The sequence below is a fragment of the Melopsittacus undulatus genome, chromosome 10 (assembly GCF_012275295.1).
Source record: "Melopsittacus undulatus isolate bMelUnd1 chromosome 10, bMelUnd1.mat.Z, whole genome shotgun sequence".
NCBI classification, from domain to species: Eukaryota; Metazoa; Chordata; class Aves; order Psittaciformes; family Psittaculidae; genus Melopsittacus; species Melopsittacus undulatus.
In genome coordinates this window covers 31,698,276-31,719,090 of record NC_047536.1, presented here as the reverse complement: position 1 = coordinate 31,719,090, position 20,815 = coordinate 31,698,276, and the positions used below count along the sequence as shown (strand labels likewise).

The 20,815-nt window shown below is 53.2% G+C and overlaps 2 protein-coding genes across 6 annotated transcripts in view; both read right to left on the bottom strand.

Moving 5' to 3' along the window:
* Window positions 1-14,922, bottom strand: part of LOC101878338 (fer-1-like protein 4) — a 28,416-nt gene extending 13,494 nt beyond the window's left edge. Inside the window, exons 1-23 of the mRNA XM_034066595.1 lie at window positions 14,844-14,922; window positions 14,706-14,761; window positions 13,615-13,703; window positions 11,743-11,842; window positions 11,305-11,396; window positions 10,702-10,743; window positions 10,432-10,599; window positions 10,118-10,178; window positions 9,259-9,390; window positions 9,073-9,135; window positions 8,859-8,943; window positions 8,469-8,628; window positions 8,123-8,306; window positions 7,308-7,494; window positions 6,201-6,565; window positions 5,577-5,685; window positions 4,701-4,899; window positions 3,942-4,062; window positions 3,222-3,322; window positions 2,870-2,957; window positions 1,746-1,862; window positions 805-957; window positions 392-575 (exon numbers count right to left, since the gene is read on the bottom strand). Coding sequence (XP_033922486.1) covers window positions 392-575; window positions 805-957; window positions 1,746-1,862; window positions 2,870-2,957; window positions 3,222-3,322; window positions 3,942-4,062; window positions 4,701-4,899; window positions 5,577-5,685; window positions 6,201-6,565; window positions 7,308-7,494; window positions 8,123-8,306; window positions 8,469-8,628; window positions 8,859-8,943; window positions 9,073-9,135; window positions 9,259-9,390; window positions 10,118-10,178; window positions 10,432-10,599; window positions 10,702-10,743; window positions 11,305-11,396; window positions 11,743-11,842; window positions 13,615-13,703; window positions 14,706-14,761; window positions 14,844-14,922 — 2,935 coding nt within the window. The remainder of the gene's footprint in view (window positions 1-391; window positions 576-804; window positions 958-1,745; window positions 1,863-2,869; window positions 2,958-3,221; window positions 3,323-3,941; window positions 4,063-4,700; window positions 4,900-5,576; window positions 5,686-6,200; window positions 6,566-7,307; window positions 7,495-8,122; window positions 8,307-8,468; window positions 8,629-8,858; window positions 8,944-9,072; window positions 9,136-9,258; window positions 9,391-10,117; window positions 10,179-10,431; window positions 10,600-10,701; window positions 10,744-11,304; window positions 11,397-11,742; window positions 11,843-13,614; window positions 13,704-14,705; window positions 14,762-14,843) is intronic.
* Window positions 14,923-16,918: 1,996 nt separating this feature from the next.
* The window catches only part of LOC101880811 (RNA-binding protein 12), a 38,422-nt gene continuing 34,525 nt past the window's right edge, over window positions 16,919-20,815 (bottom strand). For all 5 annotated transcript variants that reach the window (XM_034066594.1, XM_034066590.1, XM_034066593.1 and 2 more), the window contains 6 exons: window positions 20,553-20,686; window positions 19,880-19,934; window positions 19,750-19,801; window positions 19,103-19,236; window positions 18,692-18,928; window positions 16,919-18,025 (listed from right to left, as the gene is read on the bottom strand). In XM_034066594.1, the coding sequence (XP_033922485.1) occupies window positions 17,909-18,025; window positions 18,692-18,928; window positions 19,103-19,236; window positions 19,750-19,801; window positions 19,880-19,934; window positions 20,553-20,686 (729 nt within the window). In that variant the 3' untranslated portion in view covers window positions 16,919-17,908. The remainder of the gene's footprint in view (window positions 18,026-18,691; window positions 18,929-19,102; window positions 19,237-19,749; window positions 19,802-19,879; window positions 19,935-20,552; window positions 20,687-20,815) is intronic.

Genomic DNA, 20,815 nt, shown 5'->3' with positions numbered 1-20,815 from the left:
CACCCACTGTGGTTCTCAGAAAGCCAACACATCTCAAAAGGTTTGGCCAAGAGAGACAAGCTCAGGAGGCTCCTGAGGCTCCTCTGGGAAGCACACGATGTGAAATGTGCAGTGATTTGCTGTGAGCATCTTCTGGGGATGGGGACACCACCAGGCCTCAGAAAAAGGGGTAGACCTTGTGCCCGTTACTACTTTGGAAGCATAATCAGCACCTATGAAACACCCATCCTGCTGCTGGGTGAATGTGTCCTCATGGGAGCAAACCAGACCTGCCTGTCCCAGTCATGGCTTGGAGGTGATGTGGTCCTGCCCCTGGGACACTGAGCCTGAGGCAGGATCTCTCACCTATCTGCTCATGGTTAAACCATGGGAAAGGGGCATGTGCACTCACCATCCCTGCTGAGCCGGCTGGGAGGGCTGCATGCCGAGAGCTGGGCAATCTCCTGTCCGCTCTCCGAGAGGGACCTGAACTCCTCAGGCAGCTCCAACAAACAGTTCTTGGCATATTTGGTTACCCCAAGCCACATGTAGATTTCCAGCTTGGCAAAGATCTCCCCAGTGTGTAAGCCAGGGACCTGGAAGCACAGGAGGTTTAGCAGCGTTCCCACCTCAGCCATACCCCCTTTGGACCAAGATGATCACCATCAGCCAGCAGACACAGCACCACATGGACAGAGGCAAGAGGCAGTCATGGAGCAAGAGCTGTGTTTCCTTGTGAACTCCAGGATTCCACAAAGGAGGGCTGGAAGCAAGGGTGGAGAAGCGGCACGAAGCAAGCAAGAGCACACAAGGTATAAACCCTACCTTCATGAAGACAGTCTGGATCTTTGCACAGTCCTTGCCTTTCTCCTCTTCGACTACGGAGTACAGGATGTTCTGTGCAGGAATTCTTGCATATGCCACACGCTTGCTGTTGCTGAGCATCCAGATGAGTACATCGGGAAGGGTGCACTGGGGCTGGAGGGAGGAAAGAGGAATGTCACACACCTTGTTCTCTGTCCACTGACACAGTGAAAGGGAATGTCCCCCCCCACACTTCTTTCTTCTTCCCCAGCTTTATATGTCAAGCACAATGCTATGTGATCTGGGATATCCCTTGGATCAATTGGGGTCACTGTCCTGGCTGTGTTCCCTTCCAGTCTCCTGTGCACCCCCAGCCCACTTGCAGGTGGGGTAAAAGCAGAAAAGGCCTTGATCTATGCAAGCACTGCACAGCAATAAGGAAACCATTCCTGTGTTATCAGCACTGCTTCCAGCCTGAATCCAGAAACATCACTCCCATACCAGCTACTGTGAAGGAAATGAGCTCCATCCCAGCCAAAACCAGCACAGCAGGTTTCCTGGAGCCATCTGTGATCCACTCAACCGATGCCATGCTGGGGAGAGGCTGGACAAGTGACATCTTATCCCACACCTCGACAGAAGCCCAAGTGCTCATCCATGGGAAGAAACCACATTAGCTGGCATCCAGCAACATGAGTGCCCAGCATAAAGCTGCAGTTCAGGCTGAGAGCAGGACTGAAGCAAACACAGATGGAAGCAATGACTTCTTTTAAACTCTAACCCATGTTCTCCTCACCTGTACTGATAACTGACCCACACCAAGCCCGCCAGCCTCCAGGCAGGGACTACAAGTGTCCAGTATATGTGCAGGGCTGGCTCTTACGGAGCCAGCAACATTCCCACTGGATGGCAAGAAGTGCCCTCTTCTGCTCGGAAACGGGGTGCCCCTGGGGCAGCTGTACCTCTTTAGCCATGAAGCGCAGCTTTGCCAGGATCCTCCTTGTCTCCTTCACCTTCTCCTTCATGTTGGCTCGAGTCAGCCGCCGCTTGACCCGGAGCCCCTGCTTTGCGCACAGGATCTGCACAGAGAGCACAGCATCAGGTGCCATGATCACATCCGTCCCGCTCCATCGCACCCTGACCTCCACCACAGCTCATGTGTACAAGGCACGAACATTTCAGAAGCTGGTGGTTTTAAAGCTCCAGAGGGTACCTGGGGGAGGCACAAGAAGCAATTTGGGGCCACAGGGGCATGGGATGCACAAAACTGGAAGATGGGCCTGGGCTTTCATGTCCATTAGTTGGTGGTGTACTCGTCTGAGAAAAGGCTTTGTCATGAACCAAAACCAACAGTGAAATCCAGAAGGAATTCTGTATGCACTGAGAAAACTCATCTCTTGGGCTGGTTCTTCCCTTCAGTCTTAGCAGAGTACCTTCACCATACCTCAGCTGATGACATGTGGGGAGACAAAGGAGCTGGGATGCGGATGTGCCTATGTTTTGTTTCCTGCTGCTGTCATTACCTTTTGGTCAGCCTTTCAAAGCTATGTGGTCTGATGGGGACTATGACTACAGCTGTGTAGTGATGGAGGATACGTAACTGTTCCCATTCAGATAGTTGGCCTTGTCTGCAGGATTATGAGCCCCTAGATGATGCCTTCTTGGGGACAGGCGGATGGATGGCTGTTGTAGGCTGCCTGGATGGGTACCCAGCCTATACGGGATGAGTTTACGGGGGTAGTGGGTCTTGGTGAGCTCCTCCTAAAGTGCCTGCAGGAATAGCCTGCAGCAAAAGGCCTCCAGCAGCTTACTGGGCAGCATCATGCATGTGCTCAGCCACATGTGTCCCACAGGGCAGGAAGGATGGCATCAAGGAACAGCACCTATATGAAACTGGAGGCAGCCATGACCTCTGCTCCCTGTGCTGGAAGCTGCGTTGCTCTGAGCAGAAGTGGGAGATGCCTGTGACTGATACCATCAATTTTAGTCCCAAGTTTCCTTCTTAGCCTTGGTTTTTGCCAGTCCTTCAGAAGCACCCCCAAGAGCAGGGATCACAGCTTCCCACCACCCAGGTCCAACCACTTACGATGTTATGCATCAGGTACTTCATCCGACATCTGTCCAGGTTGTTTGGATGTGCCATTGTTTTTCTCTCTGCACTGAGGGAATACTGCCTGCAATAAGAACAGCAGCACAGGCTCTGTGTGCCCTGCACCCAGGAGGCAGAGCACAGCTCACACAGCAGGGCCACAAGCTCCAAGTCCCTGGTACTGATCCAAGCGCATCAGAAGCCACCCTCTCCACAATGCACTCACTTCTGCAAGCTTTTCATGCAGAAAAGGGATTGCTCAGGACCTGAGGCTCCTCTGCTCAGGCAGAATGGGATGCGAGCTCCTAACCTGAACCAAGAAACCTTAGGAAATCAGGGACATTCTAACCTGCATCCTGCTACGAACTCCTCCAGCACCTCTCGGAGCCGCTCTTCTGCTCTAGCCTTTGGCCTTCTCATGAGCTTCTCCACATCTTCCAGCCCCTGCTCCTGTAGGGAAGGTACAATATTGATGGAGCCCTGCTCCTGTGGGAAAGGCACAACATGGATGGAGCCTGAGCCCTGCTGCAGGGTCAGAGCAAGACATAGCAAGGACGCACTTGGCATAAACGCCTCGTGTCCTTCCACAGGGCTGGGGATTGTGAGAGTGCTGCAGGTCACCACTTCTCTTTGATGCCTGGGGATAACCTTAACACTGGCTGTTAAAGAACCTTGTGTCTCAGTCCCTGAGCTGCCACTGAAGCACAGGGGAAGATTTCTAAGCCCAAAAGGGAAAGATGAGGCCTTGGGAAGAGACTGCACTCTCTGATGACAGCGCAAGGCTGAGTCTGCTTGCAGCAGCATCTCCCCAGCACATGCAGCTCAGCACTGGCATCAGAAGAGCTTTTTGTCACAGGCTGTGTCATTCACACCTCCGGGAGCCAGCACAGCACAGGCAGCTGCTCTGCACACACAGAGGGGAAGGTGGGACTGAGCCCTGCGAGAGACACAGACTCGCATGGAACGGGGAGTGAGGATGCTGATGGCAAACATCTCACAGAGCAGCTCCGTGTGCTGCAAGGAAAGCAGACCAGGAAAGAGGGTGCCACAGACACCCTGCACACGCTACCAGGCGCTCGGCCAGCTTGACAATCCAGTTGGAAATGCAGAGCCTCCAAGTGTGATCCTCCCAGTAGCTCCACACGTACACGCAGGGTTTCTCATGCGTCATGGGCAGGCAGCTGTATGACCTGAGGGCAGCAGGCACAGGGGGTTATGCTGCTGTCACACACCATGGCACAGCAGAGGGAGCAGGGTCTGGGCTCTGTCTGCCCCATAGAGAACTGGCTCTGCCCTTTGTCATCTCAAGCTAGTGCATGGGGTTGCTCGCAGAGAGCAGAGTGTGCCCAGTGGAATGAAGCTGATGGGAGCACGGGATGCTGCAGGGGCTTCTTGCTGCCATGGCACTGAGTAGTAGCAGGCACAGGGCTCACAATGCAAACACCAAGACATTGCCAGGCCTGTGGGACAAACCAGGCAGCACTCCCAGAGCTGTGCATGGGTCTTGCCTGCCCAGCATAGGACAGCGTGTGCCAGAGCACTCCTCTCCTTCCTCCTCACTCAAAGCAAGCCCTTAAGATGCTGCCTGTTAACCAGAAAAGGGGCTGCTGCTATTGATGGGTCACAGTTTCCCTGGGACCCTGTCCTTGGCCACCTGCACGCATCAAGCAGACACCAAAAGGCCTGCAGGAATAATGGACAATAGCAAGCTGAGGGTTTGCAAAGAGGGAAAACACTGCACAGCACTGGCATTGCTGAGCAGACCTCTCAATGTCTGCAATAACCAACCTGGGGCAGGACCAGGGAAGGTGGAAAAGGAGACACTCACCTGTCATATTCCATGGGCTCTGGTCTCTGGCTCTTTGTCACAGACTTGTTCAGTGCTGCTGAAGCTGGGGCCAGGACTTCGACATCCAGCTCACCCTCTGAACCAGAGTCCAACAGAGGCTGCTTTTCTTCTCTCCCTTCTCCCTTTTCCACTTTTCTCTGTGCTTTGGTCACGACCTCTTCAGCTTTGCCATAGTTCCCTTGAAGTCAAGCATTGAACAGGTAAGCGGGATCACTGTTAAACAAGTTTGCTAGCTCACAGAATCACAGTGCAATCGTCCTGCCAAGAGAAACACATGGCCATGCACTGCTATTGGAACTAGCAATTCAGCAGCACCCAAGCACCAGAGCATCCATGGATAACCAGGAGGTCTGAGCTGGGCAATTGCAAAGGAGTCCTTGTGCATACCTTCAAGTTCCACCAGCTCCTCCAGATGCTGCCGCCTGCATCCCTACACTGGGGTCAGCACCAATCCCTCAGCATCAAGCATCTCCACCCATCCAGCTTAGTAATGAGGGCTTGGACCTGCTCTCCTACTGTTGATTCCCCATCACCCACTGTCACAGCCCCTCACCACCACACAGCCAACCCCAGCACTCCAGCTTACCCCTCCTCTGCTTCCCTTCCTTGCTCCCAAACCCCCCCACTTCCCAGGAGAGCTTCAGCTCTTCTCCCCACACAGGCAGTTCACACAAACACTGCAAATCTCCAATCCCATAGGAGAGCATCCAGACTTCCAAGGTGATTAAGGCATTCCCTGACCTCATCCTCCATCCTTCCCAAGCTCCTGTTTCGGAGGCTGGCACCTCAAGACTGCAGCGCTGACCTGGGGCTGTTCCCATAGTTTCTGGACAGAGGCCCCTGAGGAATACCCACCTATAGAGACCTCAAAGCTGACAGGCTTCGAGCCGAGAGAGGAGTCCATCATAGTGGCTTCAAAGAAGGCAGCAAAGAGAAGGAATTCCTCCTTCCTCCCCAGTGCATTCTGAGCAAGGAGACAGAAATCAGCCTGAGAGCCTCGTGTGCCAAACCAGAAACTGGGAGAGCACCAGGGATGTCAGTGGGATGCTGCTGAGGTCACTGCCACCAGCAGGAAGTTTCCTTGGGTATCCCTGGGGGCTGGTGCAGAGCCATGGCTCAGACTGATGCTTGTGAGCAGATCTGTAGGCTAAAGGATGGCTGCTCTATCAACACAGTTATATCCCACCTGCTTTACCCAGGCCAAGGGAAGACCCAGGACCAGTTAACAGCTCCCTGGCTCCAAGAGAGAACAAGCACATGCCCAAAGGCAGCTGTGCCCTGGGAATAACCCACATGTGAGAGCCCTTCCATGGGGACACTCCAAGCCTCACTGTGGGAGGCAGTTTTGAGGCTGTGGGTCTGGCCTGAGCCCTTACAGGGGCTGGGAGTGCCCTGGATGGCCCAGCCCTCGGCATGCTGGGTTTGCTCCAGCACTGCTGCACCAGCAAGAGATCCCAGTGCCAGCACTGCAGGACTCACCCCGGGGAGCGGGTGAAGCTCTTCCACCTCCACAGTGACCTCCTCGGGCTGCTCAACCCCAGGAGAGCCCCCAGGCTCCTCCTCTGCCCGCAGCTGCAGCAGTTCTTTGGCTTTCTCCTTGGATTTCTTGCTTTTCTTCTTCAGCTTCAGCTTGCTCAGGGCACCTTTCACCTTGTCCCCAAGCTTCCTCTCTGCCACGCTGGGGCTGCTGAAGATCTCCACTGTGATGGCCATGAGAAGGCGGCCCCGGTAGAAGATCCCCTCACCCCTGCCCTCGTTGAGGTCCTTGTGGATGTCCCCCAGAGCCGAGTTCTGGGGGGAGCCATACAGGTTCACCCAGGCTGGGCCGAATGTGGGGTTAAAGCCTGCAATGACAGGGACAGGGACTGGAGCACCTCCCATATGAAGACAGGCTGAGCAAGTTGGGGCTGTTCAGCCTGGAGAAGAGAAGGCTGCATGGAGACCTCATAGCAGCCTTCCAGTATCTGAAGGGGGCCTGCAGGGATGTGGGGAGGGACTATTCATTAGGGACTGTAGTGATGGGACAAGGGGTAACGGGTTGAAACTTAAACAGCAGAGGTTTAGACTTGATATAAGGAAGAAATTCTTTTCTGTGAGGGTGTTGAGGCACTGGAATGGGTTGCCCAGGGAGGTTGTGAATGCTCCATCCCTGGCAGTGTTCAAGACCAGGTTGGATGAAGCCTTGGGTGATATGTTTTAGTGTGAGGTGTCCCTGCCCATGGCAGGGGGTTGGAACTGGATGATCTTGAGGTCCTTTCCAATCCTAACTATTCTATAATTCTATGATTCTATAATTACAGCTCAGGGGCTGATGCACAGAGCACTCCCTCCAAGAATACATCCCAGGGCATGAGGGTGTGAATGTGCTTCAGCCTCTCCTGCATCCCACCCTCCAGGAGACCACCATGGCTGAGCAGGGGTTGATGGCATGGGGCTGAGCAGGGGTTGATGGCATGGGGCTGAGCAGGGGTTGATGGCATGGGGCTGAGCAGGGGTTGATGGCATGGGGCTGAGCAGAGGGTGATGGCATGGGGCTGAGCAGGGGTTGATGGCATGGGGCTGCTCAGCATGTCCCCAAAGCCTCACCATTCCTGCCAGGGTCCGAGATCTGTTGCAGGTCGATGTAGTGCGTAGCAATGGCCACGTCACCAACGTTGGCATCATCCAGCACCTGGACTTTGATCTTCCTGGCCAGAGGTGGGAACATCTCAATGAAGCTGATCTGCTCATTCCACTCGGGCTCAGTGGTGCTGGTCTCCACTGATGTTTCCCCCTGAGAAGGAGAACGTGTGAAAACCACACAGCCTCAGCCAGAGCAAGGGATGCCTTGGAGCCTCTCTGGGAATGGCATTTCCTATCAGTCCTGCAGACAGTGCCAGGAAGGACCTGGATGTGGCAGTATCACTGTTCCTGCCCCTATCCCAGCAATTGCTCTCTGTGTTTCACCTAGGAGGGCTGTCCCGAAGCCCTGCACTGACTCCCATCTTAACAGATATCACAGGACCAGAAACCCTGGCCCTGGGTGCAAGGAAAGGGCCATTAGCTCAGTAAACCCTCTCCAAGGGAGTCAGACTGAGTCCAATTTGCCACAGAGGATTTATTGTATGCTCTGGGGTTTATTTGCCCCTGTGTTTAGGGATATGAAATCTCCGCTTTCTCACCCAGGGGCTGTGCTCAGTGCTGGGGCTGTCCCCTCTGCAGGGACATAAGTCCCATAAGAACCACACATCCGTGACCACACAACTCAGGCCACTGCCAAAGGCAGCAGGACTTGAGCTCTCTCCCAGCCATCTCCAATGGGATTGCTGTGTCCCATGGAGACTCCCTGCAGAATGAGCCTAATGCATGGTGCTGCCCAGCCAAGGGAGGATCAGCCCCATGCACCCCCCTGTCAGACTCACCTGCTGCCCACAGAACAAGACCTGCACATATGGGTCAATAAAGACCTTTTTGTCCCCTATGATCTTGGAGAAACCACCCATGATGCCTGCACTCATGCTGGGCAGGCCCTCGGCACGGTAGAGCTTGATGCAGACCCTGGCCCAGGGTCTCTCTGCAGGGACTCTCTTGGGCAGCAGCAGGTTCCTGAAAGACAAGTTCATGTTCTGGATCTCTCCTGGAGCCCAGGAAACACAAGGCTGGGAAAGGCCCTGACTGGAGGGAGGTTTGGATCCTGCTCCAGAACACGTTTCTTTCCCTGGGAATAATGAGGCAAAACTTGACCATGCAAGACCATACTGTACCTACCGCTCAATGTCCTCATCCCGGCTGCTGGAGGAGGTGGGAAGGGAGCTCACAGCATCCCCACGTGCGGTGACGGAGATGTTGCACTTCACAAAGCCTTTCACGCCTGCCCGGGTGTCTGTGGGGTCACTGATAACTGCCCACTTCTGGAAGAACCTGTGGTCTGTGAGGGGAGGGAAGGAGATCACTGTGGTTTCCATTTCACATCCCAAATACAGAGGCACAAAGGTTGCCCTGATCCTGCCTCTGAAGGTGCTGGAGGCATCACCAGCCCACAGGCAGTAAGGGCTGCTCCTCATGTGAGCTGGGTGCTTTACAAAGGGAGCCCTCAGCAGGCCCAGCAGAGCATGAAGAACCATCAGTTTCAGGGGTAGGCAGTGCAGTCCATCACACCTGGCTGGCTGTACACCGTCACAACATCCATCTTGAACGTTCCGATGCACGTTCCCAGGAATGGAATTGCCTTGGAATGAAAAACCTGCAGACAGCACAGACCCTCCTGAGCACCTTGCCCATCACCCCCTGCACCAACATGCAATAGCGCTGGTGCTGTACCAGTTGGGCTGTACCAGTTACAGGTGAAGGATGAAGAGGAGCGCATCCTTACCGAGATCTCTATGAGTCTGTGGAATAAAATGTCTTTCGGCTCATGGAATTCAAACAAAAAATACTGGAAGAGAAGAACATCTCAGTCTGGGCTCCCAGCATGGACCCACAGGTGCCACTGCCTGAGAGCATCCCCTGCAAGGACTTGGGACACCAGCAGGGCAAGGACAGAGCCCCTGTCACATACTTCATTGTAGAAGGGGCAGTTTGTTGACTTCTGCGTTGCTGTGTGCCTCTTCTCCTCTCCAACCTTGACTACCACAAAGGGGTTAATGTTCACCCCCACCAGTTTCTGGGCTTCAATGATATTGACCCCAACCTGAGAAAACACAGGAGAAAACCTTCAGATCAACACTGTCCTTATTTCCAGCTCCATTTTGAGCTGTTTCAGCAATACCAGTACACAAAGGTGCAGGGCAGTGCAATACTTCTCTTTGAATCCTACTGAGATGGACACCATTGGAAAGACTGGAATGGGGCTGTCCCCTTTGCTGCAACTGATTATGAGTCAAGACATGGGAGAAGTGTTCTCACATTTGCTCTCAGTGCAAGCAAATAGACAGCTGTTAAGCTGAAGAATAATAGCTTCAATGAAAGGATGGTTGGAAATTCCACCCTCACAAAAGCTCCTGCCTGGTCGATAGGACCCAGCTCTGGAAAGCAGGAGATGCAAATGTGAGTCCATGTTTACTTAGAACCAAGGAAGGATTTAAATCCACCTCCCCTGAGATCTGCAAGGGCAAATCATGGTACTGACCTCCCTTCCCAGACTTCACAGTGGGTTCAAATCAAGCTGATGTCAGAGCATCGGCCAGAACCACAGCTTCATGCCAGCCTCCAGCATCTCCAAGGAAGGCCCTGCAGCATCCCAACACCCCAGCCATGGCCCACATATCCCTGGGGAAGCTGGGGGGAACCAGCCCTGCCTGGGTGCTCTCTGAGGCTCTCCCTGTGCAGTGTTTAGCAGTGGCACATGTGGCCATCAGACCGATTCCCTTCTCCTGTACATCCATAGGTGCAGGGATGTGCACCCAGTGCTGCGGTACCTGGAAGCTCTGTGGGGTTGGGGTGGCAAAGAGGTCCCGTGCGGAGCAAAGTCTGGAGCGGCTGCACAGAAGAACAACCCATGTGAGCAGGTCTTCATCTACAGGGACCTGAGCAAGGTCTCACCAAGGGAAACAACCTGGCAAATAATAGCCCCTCACCCTGGGAACAAGCAAACCCCAAGAGCCCCTGTTTGGCACCATTGGTGAATGAAGATCCCCATTTTGCAGAGGCAGAATGCCAAGAGATGCAGGATTCCTGCAGGAGCTGGTACTTCCCATCCCAGGGGCAGGAGAGCAGAGCACACCACGGATACCTCCTCACAGGGCTGAAGACAATGCCAGTAACCTCCATCTCAGATGTATCATAGAAATCTTCTTCCTCCTCTTCCTCTTCCTCATCCGTCTCCAGGCCCTTTGCCAGCTTCCTGCCCAGTGCAGCAGCTCTCCTGTCCAGTTCATTGCCTCTCGGTCCCTCTGCTGCCCTGCAAACCCCCATCACATCACTCAGCACATTGTGAGCCCTGACAAGGGGTTAGTGCACTTCCCTGCACCCCGGAGGGAGTTGGTACACGAGGGCTACTTACTCCAGCTCCTCAAACGCAGGATTGCGGATCATTAACTCTGAACTGTAAGAAAAAGATAAGGTTTGCTGAAAAACGAGTTTGTTGTGGCTGTTTGTGGATGTGTTTAGTACCAGTGCCACAGCCATGCCCCTGCTTGGCTCCTGGCAAGGACAACAGCATCCTCCCAAGTGATGCTTTTCCACTGTCTATCCAATGTGCCCACTGCTTCGCCTCTGGCATGCCCGCAGTGACACTGCTCAGGCCTTCCTTGCTGCTGTCCCCAGACACCCACATCTCCCTTGGCTTTGGGTACCACCAGGATGGATACAGCCCCAAGCCACGCTCTCTGCACCTTGGCAACCACAAAGTCTAGCTCCCATCAACCAGGAAGGCTGCAGAAATGCTCTCGAGTCCAAAAGGACTCCAGGGTGCTGTGGGTTGCTGCAGTCACTTGTGAAGACAAGGTACATGCTCTCAAAGACCTCTACTCACTTACTGCAGAGCAGAGATGCACCAGCCTGGCCAACGTGGAGTAAATGAGGCTGGATTGCATCCCAAAGGCTGCATGGACAAAGGCAGCTGTACAAGCTGCCTGGATATTTGTTCCTTCTAGGATTCCTGTACCTGTCTTTCACCTGACAGACAAAATCCTCTTCGACCCAGGTCCCAGCTGAGCCATCTGGAGGTTGGTAGCGCAAATCCAACTCGATGTAGATCTGCAGCAGGAAACAAAACTGACACAAACCCACCGACCCAGCCACCTCAGCAGATGAAATGCCCCCTCCTGCATCCATCACCCAGAATGGGGGGGGTTACTGAACCTCCCTGTGTTCATTCATGCCCTCGGCAGGTCTCCAAGGCCCCCAGCCCACCCCATGCACGTCTCGATGCTCCTTGAACCACTTGATGGGTGTCAAGCAGCTGCATCTCTGCACAGAGAGGCACAAATGCACAACACTCCCAGGCTCAAAGCAGCACCATGGACTCCCCCTGAGCCCCAAATCTACGTGGGAAGCATCACATCAGGTTTCCCTCAAAGCCTGTGGCCCACAGAGGACTTACACCAGTGACCCTCTGGTTCCTGTCAACAAGGGCTTCCCGAAGGATCAGCCTCCCAGATGTCATCAGGTGCTGAAGGCTGAGGACAAGGGTACCCAGCAGCCTGCAACAAAACCAGAGGCTGCAGTAATAGCATTCATAGCATCAGTGCCCACATCCTGGGGGAAGAGAGGACCAGGATCTTTCCTCTCCTGCTCCCAGCCCCTCTGAGCTGCAGCAAAGACAGGAAAACACTACAGAGGTTTCCACAGGGAGATGAAACACCCAAGTCCCACTGACCATAGAATCATGGAATAGTTGGGGTTGGGAAGGACCTGAAGATCATCCAGTTCCAACCCCCCTGCCATGGGCAGGGACACCTCACACTAAACCATGGCACCCAAGGCTTCATTCAGCCTGGCCTTGAACACTGCCAGGGATGGAGCATTCACAGCTTCCCTGGGCAACCCATTCCAGTGCCTCAGCACCCTCACAGTAAAGAATTTCTTCCTTATATCCAATCTAAACTTCCACTGTTTAAGTTTGAACCCAATTTTAACCCTTGTCCTGTCACTACAGTCCCTAACGATGACCATGAAGAGTTTGTGCTCAACCCCAGCCATGCCCAGGCAGCTGCTTGCAACCGAGCTGCCAGCAGTGGTTAAAGGCTTGTGCAGATCCAGCCCCACCGAGTGTGAGGAGCTCTCCCCTTCCCCAGAGCTGCTCTCCCAGGAGCCAGCCTGTGTCCGGGCACCCAGCAGAGCTGCTGAGGCTTCCCAGACAAAGCAGGGAAGCAGAAGCTCCACAGGAGGAGATGCAGAAATAGGACATAAAGCCATGGCCATAGGGATGCCTGCAGCAAGTCAGGTCAGAATGAACCTGCTCCAAAGGGGGCTTTACCCCTGGGAAGGGTCGTGTTGCTCCCTGCAAGTGGCAGGTCCTGTTGTATAATCATCATCCCAGTGGGCTGATCAACTGCTTTGAAACTCTAATCTCTGTCACCTGCCATTACTCTGCTCCCCAGCAGCACAACTAAATCATTCTTAGTTATCCCCCTTATTTAACTGATTACATCCAGCACCGCTGGCATCAGAACCACCAGCTCCATCCCTCTTCTAGAACATCTATCCTGTGTGGATAGATGCTGTCAGTGCCAGACCACTCACTTCCCATTGGATTTCCTTGGTCAGTGCAGTCAGGTCCCTGTGTTTTGTTACTGTTTGCTTTATCTGTTTGTCCTTTAGCAGTTTCTATTGACATTTCAGTCAGAGATAATTCCCCTGATCCCCCTCCCATAAGGAAAGCATCCAGTAAACAGTGACACAGAGTTCAGCCACACTTTCTGCTCTGGTTTTATCTTTAAGCATCTTGTGTGTGCTGCATTCATTTGCTTCCTCCACACCCTCTCCAGCAGGTTTGGGATGGCTTTGCAAAGGTTTGTAATAGCAGCAGCCTCAGAAAAGCTGTTCCTGTTGGTTTGTCTTCAGTTCTTGTACTTTGCTTATCAGAGCTGACACCTTTCCCTGTGGACTCATGTTTCACATGCCCTGGGAGGATGAGCCTCTGTTCTGCTTGCTCCACCACTCTGCTGCAAGTCCTGCCCTTGTAGCTCTTTTAGGGCCCCCTTTTACCTGTGCCTGATCCGGATCCTTGGGTAGACTCTGTTACTGCTGACACAACCAAATCATTCTCATTCACTCCCTTTATTTAACTGAATATATACAGCAGTGCTGCACACCAGAACAACCAGCTCCATCCCTCTTCCAGACGTTGTATCCTGTTCATCTTCCTTCCATCAGATTTCCAATAGATAATTCTATTCCCAGTAAATGATTCAAAGCCCAGCACGTCTCTTGTCCCACCTCTGCTGGTCACCCCACCAACCAAAGGACCTACCTGTTACTGAACACCTTGCTGCAGTTGTAAACCTTAATGGACAGCGTTTCTCCCATGACGAGCTTCCCATAGTGAGGCCAGCGGAAGAGCTACAAACAGAGCATGAAGAGGGGACAGCTCATTCCCAGGCACACTTCCCACTGTTCTGTGAGCGATTGGGTTCCTCTGCGAGGTGACCGAGCCAAAGAGCACCACAGAAAGCTGCTGTGGTGGGGAGACACCTTCCTGCTGGCCAGGGCAGATGCTGCAGATGGGATGGAGGAATGGTGGGGAGGGAAGTGAGGGTGCCTCCAGCAGCACAGAGCCGCAGGTCAGCTGCTAAGGCAGCCAGAGCATCATCACCCTGGGAAGAGGAGGGTGCTTGTGCCTGTGGAGGACGCGGAGCTGACAGGTTGTGGGGTGAGATGGGGCATGGGAAGGTGCAGGGATCACCCAGGGCAGGGAGCGATCAGGCTGGAAAGTTGTGCCCCGAGGCTGCCATTCACCTGACACCCGAACGGGCCGGATGCCTTGTGGCTGCCAGGAGGGAAAGGTCCATCCTGCCCCAAAGGTTTTCTCTTCCTTTCTCCAGGCCAGCCTGGCCTTGAAAACTGCCAGGGATGGGGCAGCCACAGCTTCTCTGGGCACCCTGTGCCAGCGCCTCAGCACCCTCACAGGGAACAGCTTCTGCCTAAGAGCTCATCTCAGTCTCCCCTGTTCTGACAGGTTAAAGCCATTCCCCTTGGCCTGTCCCTAGAGGCCCTTGTCCCAAGCCTCTCTCCAGCTTTCCTGCAGCCCCTTCAGGCACTGGAGCTGCTCTGAGGTCTCCCCTTCAGGAGCCTTCTCTTGTCCAGGCTGCCCCAGCCCAGCTCTCTCAGCCTGGCTCCAGAGCAGAGCTGCTCCAGCCCTCGCAGCAGCTCCATGGCCTCCTCTGGGCTCACTCCAACAGCTCCAAGTCCCTCTTGTGCTCAGGACCCATGGATGATGCTAGGAGGAAAACTCCACAGCCCCCCATCCATCCCTGCGCTCCCCTGGATGACAAGGTGCTAACCGAGATACTGTCACATCCCACGGACAACACCCGCAGAGGAGCCCCGGTGCTCTGCCCTCACCTCCTCAAAGACAGCCTCCGAGCCGCAGTGGATCTTCCTCGTCTTCTGGGTGAAGCCTTGGGAAGGAGAGGGGAGCCGTGAGGGGCCGGGTACCGCAGACCCCATCCCCGCATCCCTCCCCGCTGCCCCCGGGCGCACCTCGGAAGCGGAGCTGGACCTGCCGCTCGCCGCTCCCCGGCAGCCGGCTCAGCCGCCGCACGCCGACGCTCAGCGCCATGGGGCCGGTGTGGGGCAGCTCGGGCCCCCTCGGCCCCGCTCCGCCCGCAGTGACTCAGCCCCGACTCGCCCGGCCGGTTCGGCCGCCGCTCCCCGCCCCGCAGCCCCCGGGGTTAACGGGAGCGCTCGGGGGAGACGGCACCGGCCCCTCTCTCACCGCGGGGCAGCGCTGATGGACGGGGAGCGCAGGGGCTGGCGCTTCCCAGGGTAGGGAATGGAGGGAGAAGGGGAAATAGCCCCCGGTGGAGACCACGCTCCTGGAGGGGACACGGGATTCCAAAGCCGGGGCTGGAGGACTCAAGCCTGAGCACTGGGGTGAGGACGGGAGCCCCCAGTGCTGCTCTCGGCCACCCCGCGGCTTCTCCAGCACAAAATCTCGGCTTCTGGGGTTAAAACCACCCAAAGCAAATAGAGAGGCTGGGGAAGGGCCTGGCAGCCCTCTCATTAGGAGGGTTGGGCTGCCCTGACACGAGGAAACTGCACCCAGACCAGCATGTGCTCAGCAGCCCCTGCTCACCTCCTGCCTACCTGCACCGGAGTGAGCCAAGAGGAACTGAACTGGTGGAGCTGGGCACCAGAGCACTGTCTGTGGGCAGGGGCTGCAGCTCAGGTCCCAGCTCTCCGCAGGATAGAGACAAGCAGAAATCCACGGACCATGGGGTAGGAGCTTGGCCCTGCACCAGCCTCTGGCAGCAGGAGGGAGGCCAGCAGCACCTCATGGGCTCAAGCTGCGCTCACCTGCTGGGCCTGATGCTCACCTCACCTGCACAAAAGCTGGTTAATGAGAGCTGTTGGAGCCCTTCTATAGCCCAGGTCCAGGCCAGATGAAAGCAATTGGGCAATCATGAGCTCAGCAGGGTTTGGAAAGCATTTCTTTCACCTGGGGGTCTGGCTCTCCTACTCAGTGCCCAACACCAAACACCTGCACCCACACACCTTGCAGCAGTGGCTAATCCAGCTCTGCAAACACTGAGGAGTGAATCATGGCTGTGCAATGCCAGGCCCCTTCAAAGCAAGCCCTGTGGTTACTCCCTTTACTTCCCTCTTGCACAAGAGCTTCCGGAGTGCCAGGGAAGCTGGCAATGGAAACAAGCTGCAGTGGAAAGGATGCCACTTCACAGAGCAGCAACAAAACCACAGCAGGCTGGCAGCATTAACCACCTCCTTTGTGAACCCAAAGGAGCCCATCAGTTTAGGGCAGCACATAAAGCTCAGTGCTCTGAGTCCACCCCCAGTGATGGCTGCAGCAGAGCAAGGGCTGCAGTTCAGGCTGCATAATGAGACAATCGCATCACCAAAGCTGCCATGAGGGCAGTTTTCCTCCCTCTCTTCCCCACTTGTGACACGTTTTTCTTCAGGCAGCCACTTAAGAGAGGCTGCTTGGTTTCCTTCAAGAATCTAAGTGCAAGAAAACTGGTGCTGCAGGTTAGACGATGCGGTGTTTCTCTAGAGGAAGCTGGGAGAACACATCATGGTCAAAATTGGCTTTGAGGAAGGAAATAGCACAACTTCACCTTAATCTGGTGCTCCCAGACCCACAGCCCTTCAAGCACAAGCTACCTACTCATTTGGTGGCAGATACCATCCAGAACAACCAGTCTAATTCAAGATGTGGATTCAAACCCAGGTTTTGCTTTCACCCAGGTTTGTAACAGACCAGTTCCACAGCCTGAATCACCAGGGCAGTCTTCCAGTTACTCTATTTCCTGGTTTACCTGGTACAACAGACAAGTTCCTTCATAATTTCACAGTAAAGAAACAGCCCACATTACTGCAGGACAGGGCTGCAGGTTACACATTCCACAGCCTCAGTGACTGAACAAAACCAGTGATGACAGGCAACCTGCTCTGCTTTTGCAGCTGATCGCACTCGACCCAGGCTAACCGAGATGCTGAATCATCACCAGGCTACAACTATAGCAAAGAGCTTTCATAATCCAAAACACCCCATCAGGGGGAAGGAAAAGCAGAGAAAGGAAATAAAGAGTCCAGACATGTTACGTAAATCAAAGCAGGTTGTTTATTTATGAAATGGAAAGTGATGACCACTCCCAGTGCATTGACAAATCCAGGCTTCTGTATCCCTCCTTTGAAATTCCTGTCTCTCAATGCAATCGTGCTGTTCTACAGTCCCCAGACCACAACACACCCTTCACCCTCCTGGGGACAAGGAAGCACCTCTCTGGAGTTCTATAGACACTTATGCCTTAATTTTGTAACCTCTGCCACCCAGCAAATCACTCAAAGCATCTTTATATCAATGTTTCCAGTTGTTGCATTTTGAAAGTCACATGAATGTGACTCATTGTGCCCCTGACTAATGAATGATTCATCTTCACTAATTCCCCCCCCCCAATAAGCAAAGTGCAGTGCTCAACAATGGCTCCCAGCAAGAGGCCATCACAAAAGCTGTTCTTGCTAAGAGAAGAACATGATTAAAAATAAGATGGCAAAATATGGCCACTGACATGTAAAAATAAACCTCGACATATAAAAATATACTGGCACTTTAGAAAGGCACGACAGGAACTACCTCAGGAATCCAACCAACAGACTTTGGTACCAAGCAGGACAGAAGGGTCCCCATTCCCAAGGCAGCCTGATAGAGGGAAAAAAGATATCATGGAATGTATGACAAGTATCATGACAGCAATACTTCTCCTGCCTAACTCTGCACTGAAGCAGTGCACTTGCCTGCTCTGACACCAAGCAGCAGCTGGGTTGTGTCAAGCAATGATGTGCCACTGTTTCTAGGTAAACAACTAACAAGATGGTGTTTTCTGTGACAAAAACTGCCAGCAGTTGTGGGTTTCTTCCATGGTTACATTCCCTCTGATGAGGAACAGGAAAGATCAAAGACACGGAGCACAAGCAGGTAAAAGATTAGTGTGAAAGGTACAATCCCACAATGTGCAAGGGACAGAGTGTGGGTGCTGACAGCTCTCTTCATCCCGGTGGTGCCACAGGCAGCCAGGTGAGGCTGCAATCTACATGATCTTTACTTCAGGTGCTTTCACGGGTGGCCATCCCTGCCACTTGTAGTAGGACACCAGCTGCTTCGGTACTTCAGCCAGAACCATCTGGGAAAGCGCTTCCCGAGGAGCCTGCAAGAGAACAGGGAGAGGAAACCAGGAATGCTGCAGAGAAAGGATTGATGAGCTCAGTGACAAACTCTTACCAAGTTCAGAGCACAGCCCACCACATGCCTGCTTCAACAGTTCCTTGCTGCAGTTTTAAGAGCACTTCCCATCATTCCCAGTGAGCACTGCTGATGAAAATCCCTTGTTCCCATCCCTACACAGCTCCCACCAAAGCCCAAGCTCACACAGCCTTTATATGCTCCTGATCTGGGTGGGAACCTGCCCCAGGCACCAATATTGTCTCTTATTTTGGGTTTTCATTTTGACTCCACTCTTCAACCCCATTCATTGTGCAATGGGCATGAATACTAGTGCCAGCAGGGGAAGGAGGGAGGAGCTGGACAATGCCAGGACTGCTCCCAGCAGCAAGGAAGACTTCTATCAGCTTCTATCACTCAAGGGACTCAACACTGGAGACCGACAATATGATCTCTGGTCCTTGCCTAAATGTTTGCAGACCAGGAGAGATCCTTTAACTCTGCCATAGCCAAGAGCTCGCATACCAAATCAGTGATACAGCAGCTATCGAAGAAAGCTGCAAGAGAGCTGCAACAAGGCAAAACTCAGTTTTTAGATGCAGTAATTGCATATACATTGGCACCAGGGCTGCTGAAGTCAGAGGCAACGTACATTTCTGAACTGTCGGAAAGGCACGAACTGGACAATGTCTCGTGCAGCTGGTTCTCCTGTCAGAGACTTCAGGACACCATTATCTCCATCAAGGAACTCCATTGCTTTGAAATCAGCTTCCCCAACTCCCACAATGATGATGGACATCGGCAGCTTAGAGGCATTAACAATCGCTTGCCTGGTTTGGTCAAGGTCAGTGATCTCTCCATCTGTGATGATCAGCAAGATGAAATATTGCTGAAAAACATCAGAAAGAGCCAGTTAGGGCTCCACAATACCACAGCTCACACAACAGAAGGGAAACGGAGCAATTTCTTTCCTCACTTTACCAGTCCATTCTATCCCATTATGAACATGGGAAACAGAAATATCAACCCAAAGGCAGATGGAGAAGAAAGAACATGCACTCACTGAAGCAGTTCCTTGTTGTGCTGAGTGTGCTGCAAACCTTGCCACGTGGTTTATAATAGGAGAGAAATTGGTTGGCCCATAGAGTCGGATCTGAGGCAGGATGTGGCGGTAGGCATCCACTATTCCTTGGATCCCTGTAACACAAGGAAAGCAGACTGCCACAGGAGCCTCACAACTCCTCCAGGAAGCATTTTATAGGCATTAGTAAATAGTATGGCAAAAGGGTAATAACTCTCACACAACTGTGAACTCCTAAAGGGCAAATAAGCAGCAGGGTAACAGTAAATATACAAAGCACAGGGCTGAAACTAGAGGACATCTGCAGAGATCAGATTTGCTGTTCTCTCGTTGTGCCTCTAACATCACCATGAGCTTTTTATGCAAGTTGTGGGAAAATAACCCAGTGAAACAACAAAACTTTCAGTATGGATTAACAACCAAATTAAGTCCACACCCCTTCATTGGAGCTTATGGAGACCACACAGAACTCTGCAACAACACACATCCACTCTTGTCAGCATCCAGGTGAGAGGATGCTTGCTGCACACCCTGTGCTGCATCCATCTTTCACCAGTTATGAAAGGAATACAACACTTCAAACATCCATCCCTCTCACTGAAATACTACTAATAAGGAGGTATCCTCACCTTGACAGTAAGGGTTGCTGGGGTTGAAGTTCAAAGCAAACTCATGGGATACCTAGGAACGGTGACATTACAAGCACTTACGGAATGCAGACATGGACAGAGCAACTGTTCAGTGCTGTGAAGGCCCTACCTGCCAATCAGGTGGAACCTGAGCTCCAAACCCAAATGCAGGAAACAGCTTGTCCCTGGGAGAGAAGGGAAACAAGAACTGAGAAAGAGCAATTCCTTAATAACTCACTATTCTATTTCATTCCCTGAAAGCTGCTGGAGGTTCAATTCCTGTCATGAGGAATGGGTACCCCATCTAGCTTCCCACAGCCAGTCACCCAAGGGTTTCAGGCCTGATTTTAGTATTTCTTTCAGTGCAGCACCCGCAGGACTCTAGATCTAGAGATTTGGAAGTAACAAGAGAAAAGCCACCACAGGCACAGCCTGGCTGAAGGACAGAGCAGACAAACACGTTCCCATTGAATCAAACAGTCATGTCTGAAATGCACCATCAGCAACAAGGGATTAGCGAGCAGCTAAAGCAGCATTACAGAGTAACCCCGGGCCAGACAAGGGCAGACCTGGAGGGACAAAGCAGGGATATATGCCAGACTACAAAGGGCTGCCAGTGCCCTCCCTGGCAGTGACAGAAGCAGGGGCAAGCAGTAGCAGTTCCTAAAGGGATGAACCAAGGAAAGGCAGCACCTCAGTCATTCAAACACTACACGTTTGGACAAGCTATCAGCCTTGATCACTGACACATGCTGCAGTGCATTTTTGATGCAGTGGCTGGATCAGTTAAGATCACCACATACGTGTCATAATCCTGGACCACACTTCCCACGCTCCAGATGGCAATCAGGTACTCATTTATCCCGTCTGGGCTGATGTAGTGGAGAGAATCTGGTGACCTGGGATCTCCATTGGAGCCAGTAAAGTCTACACCCACCTAGGCAGGCAAGATGATGAGAGCAAGTCACTGGTGCACCACCAGAAGCAAATGAGAACAACCATACCCATAGCAGGCCCACATGGCTCCCTTCCTCCCAGCAACAGGCACACAAGCCTGCATACCTTT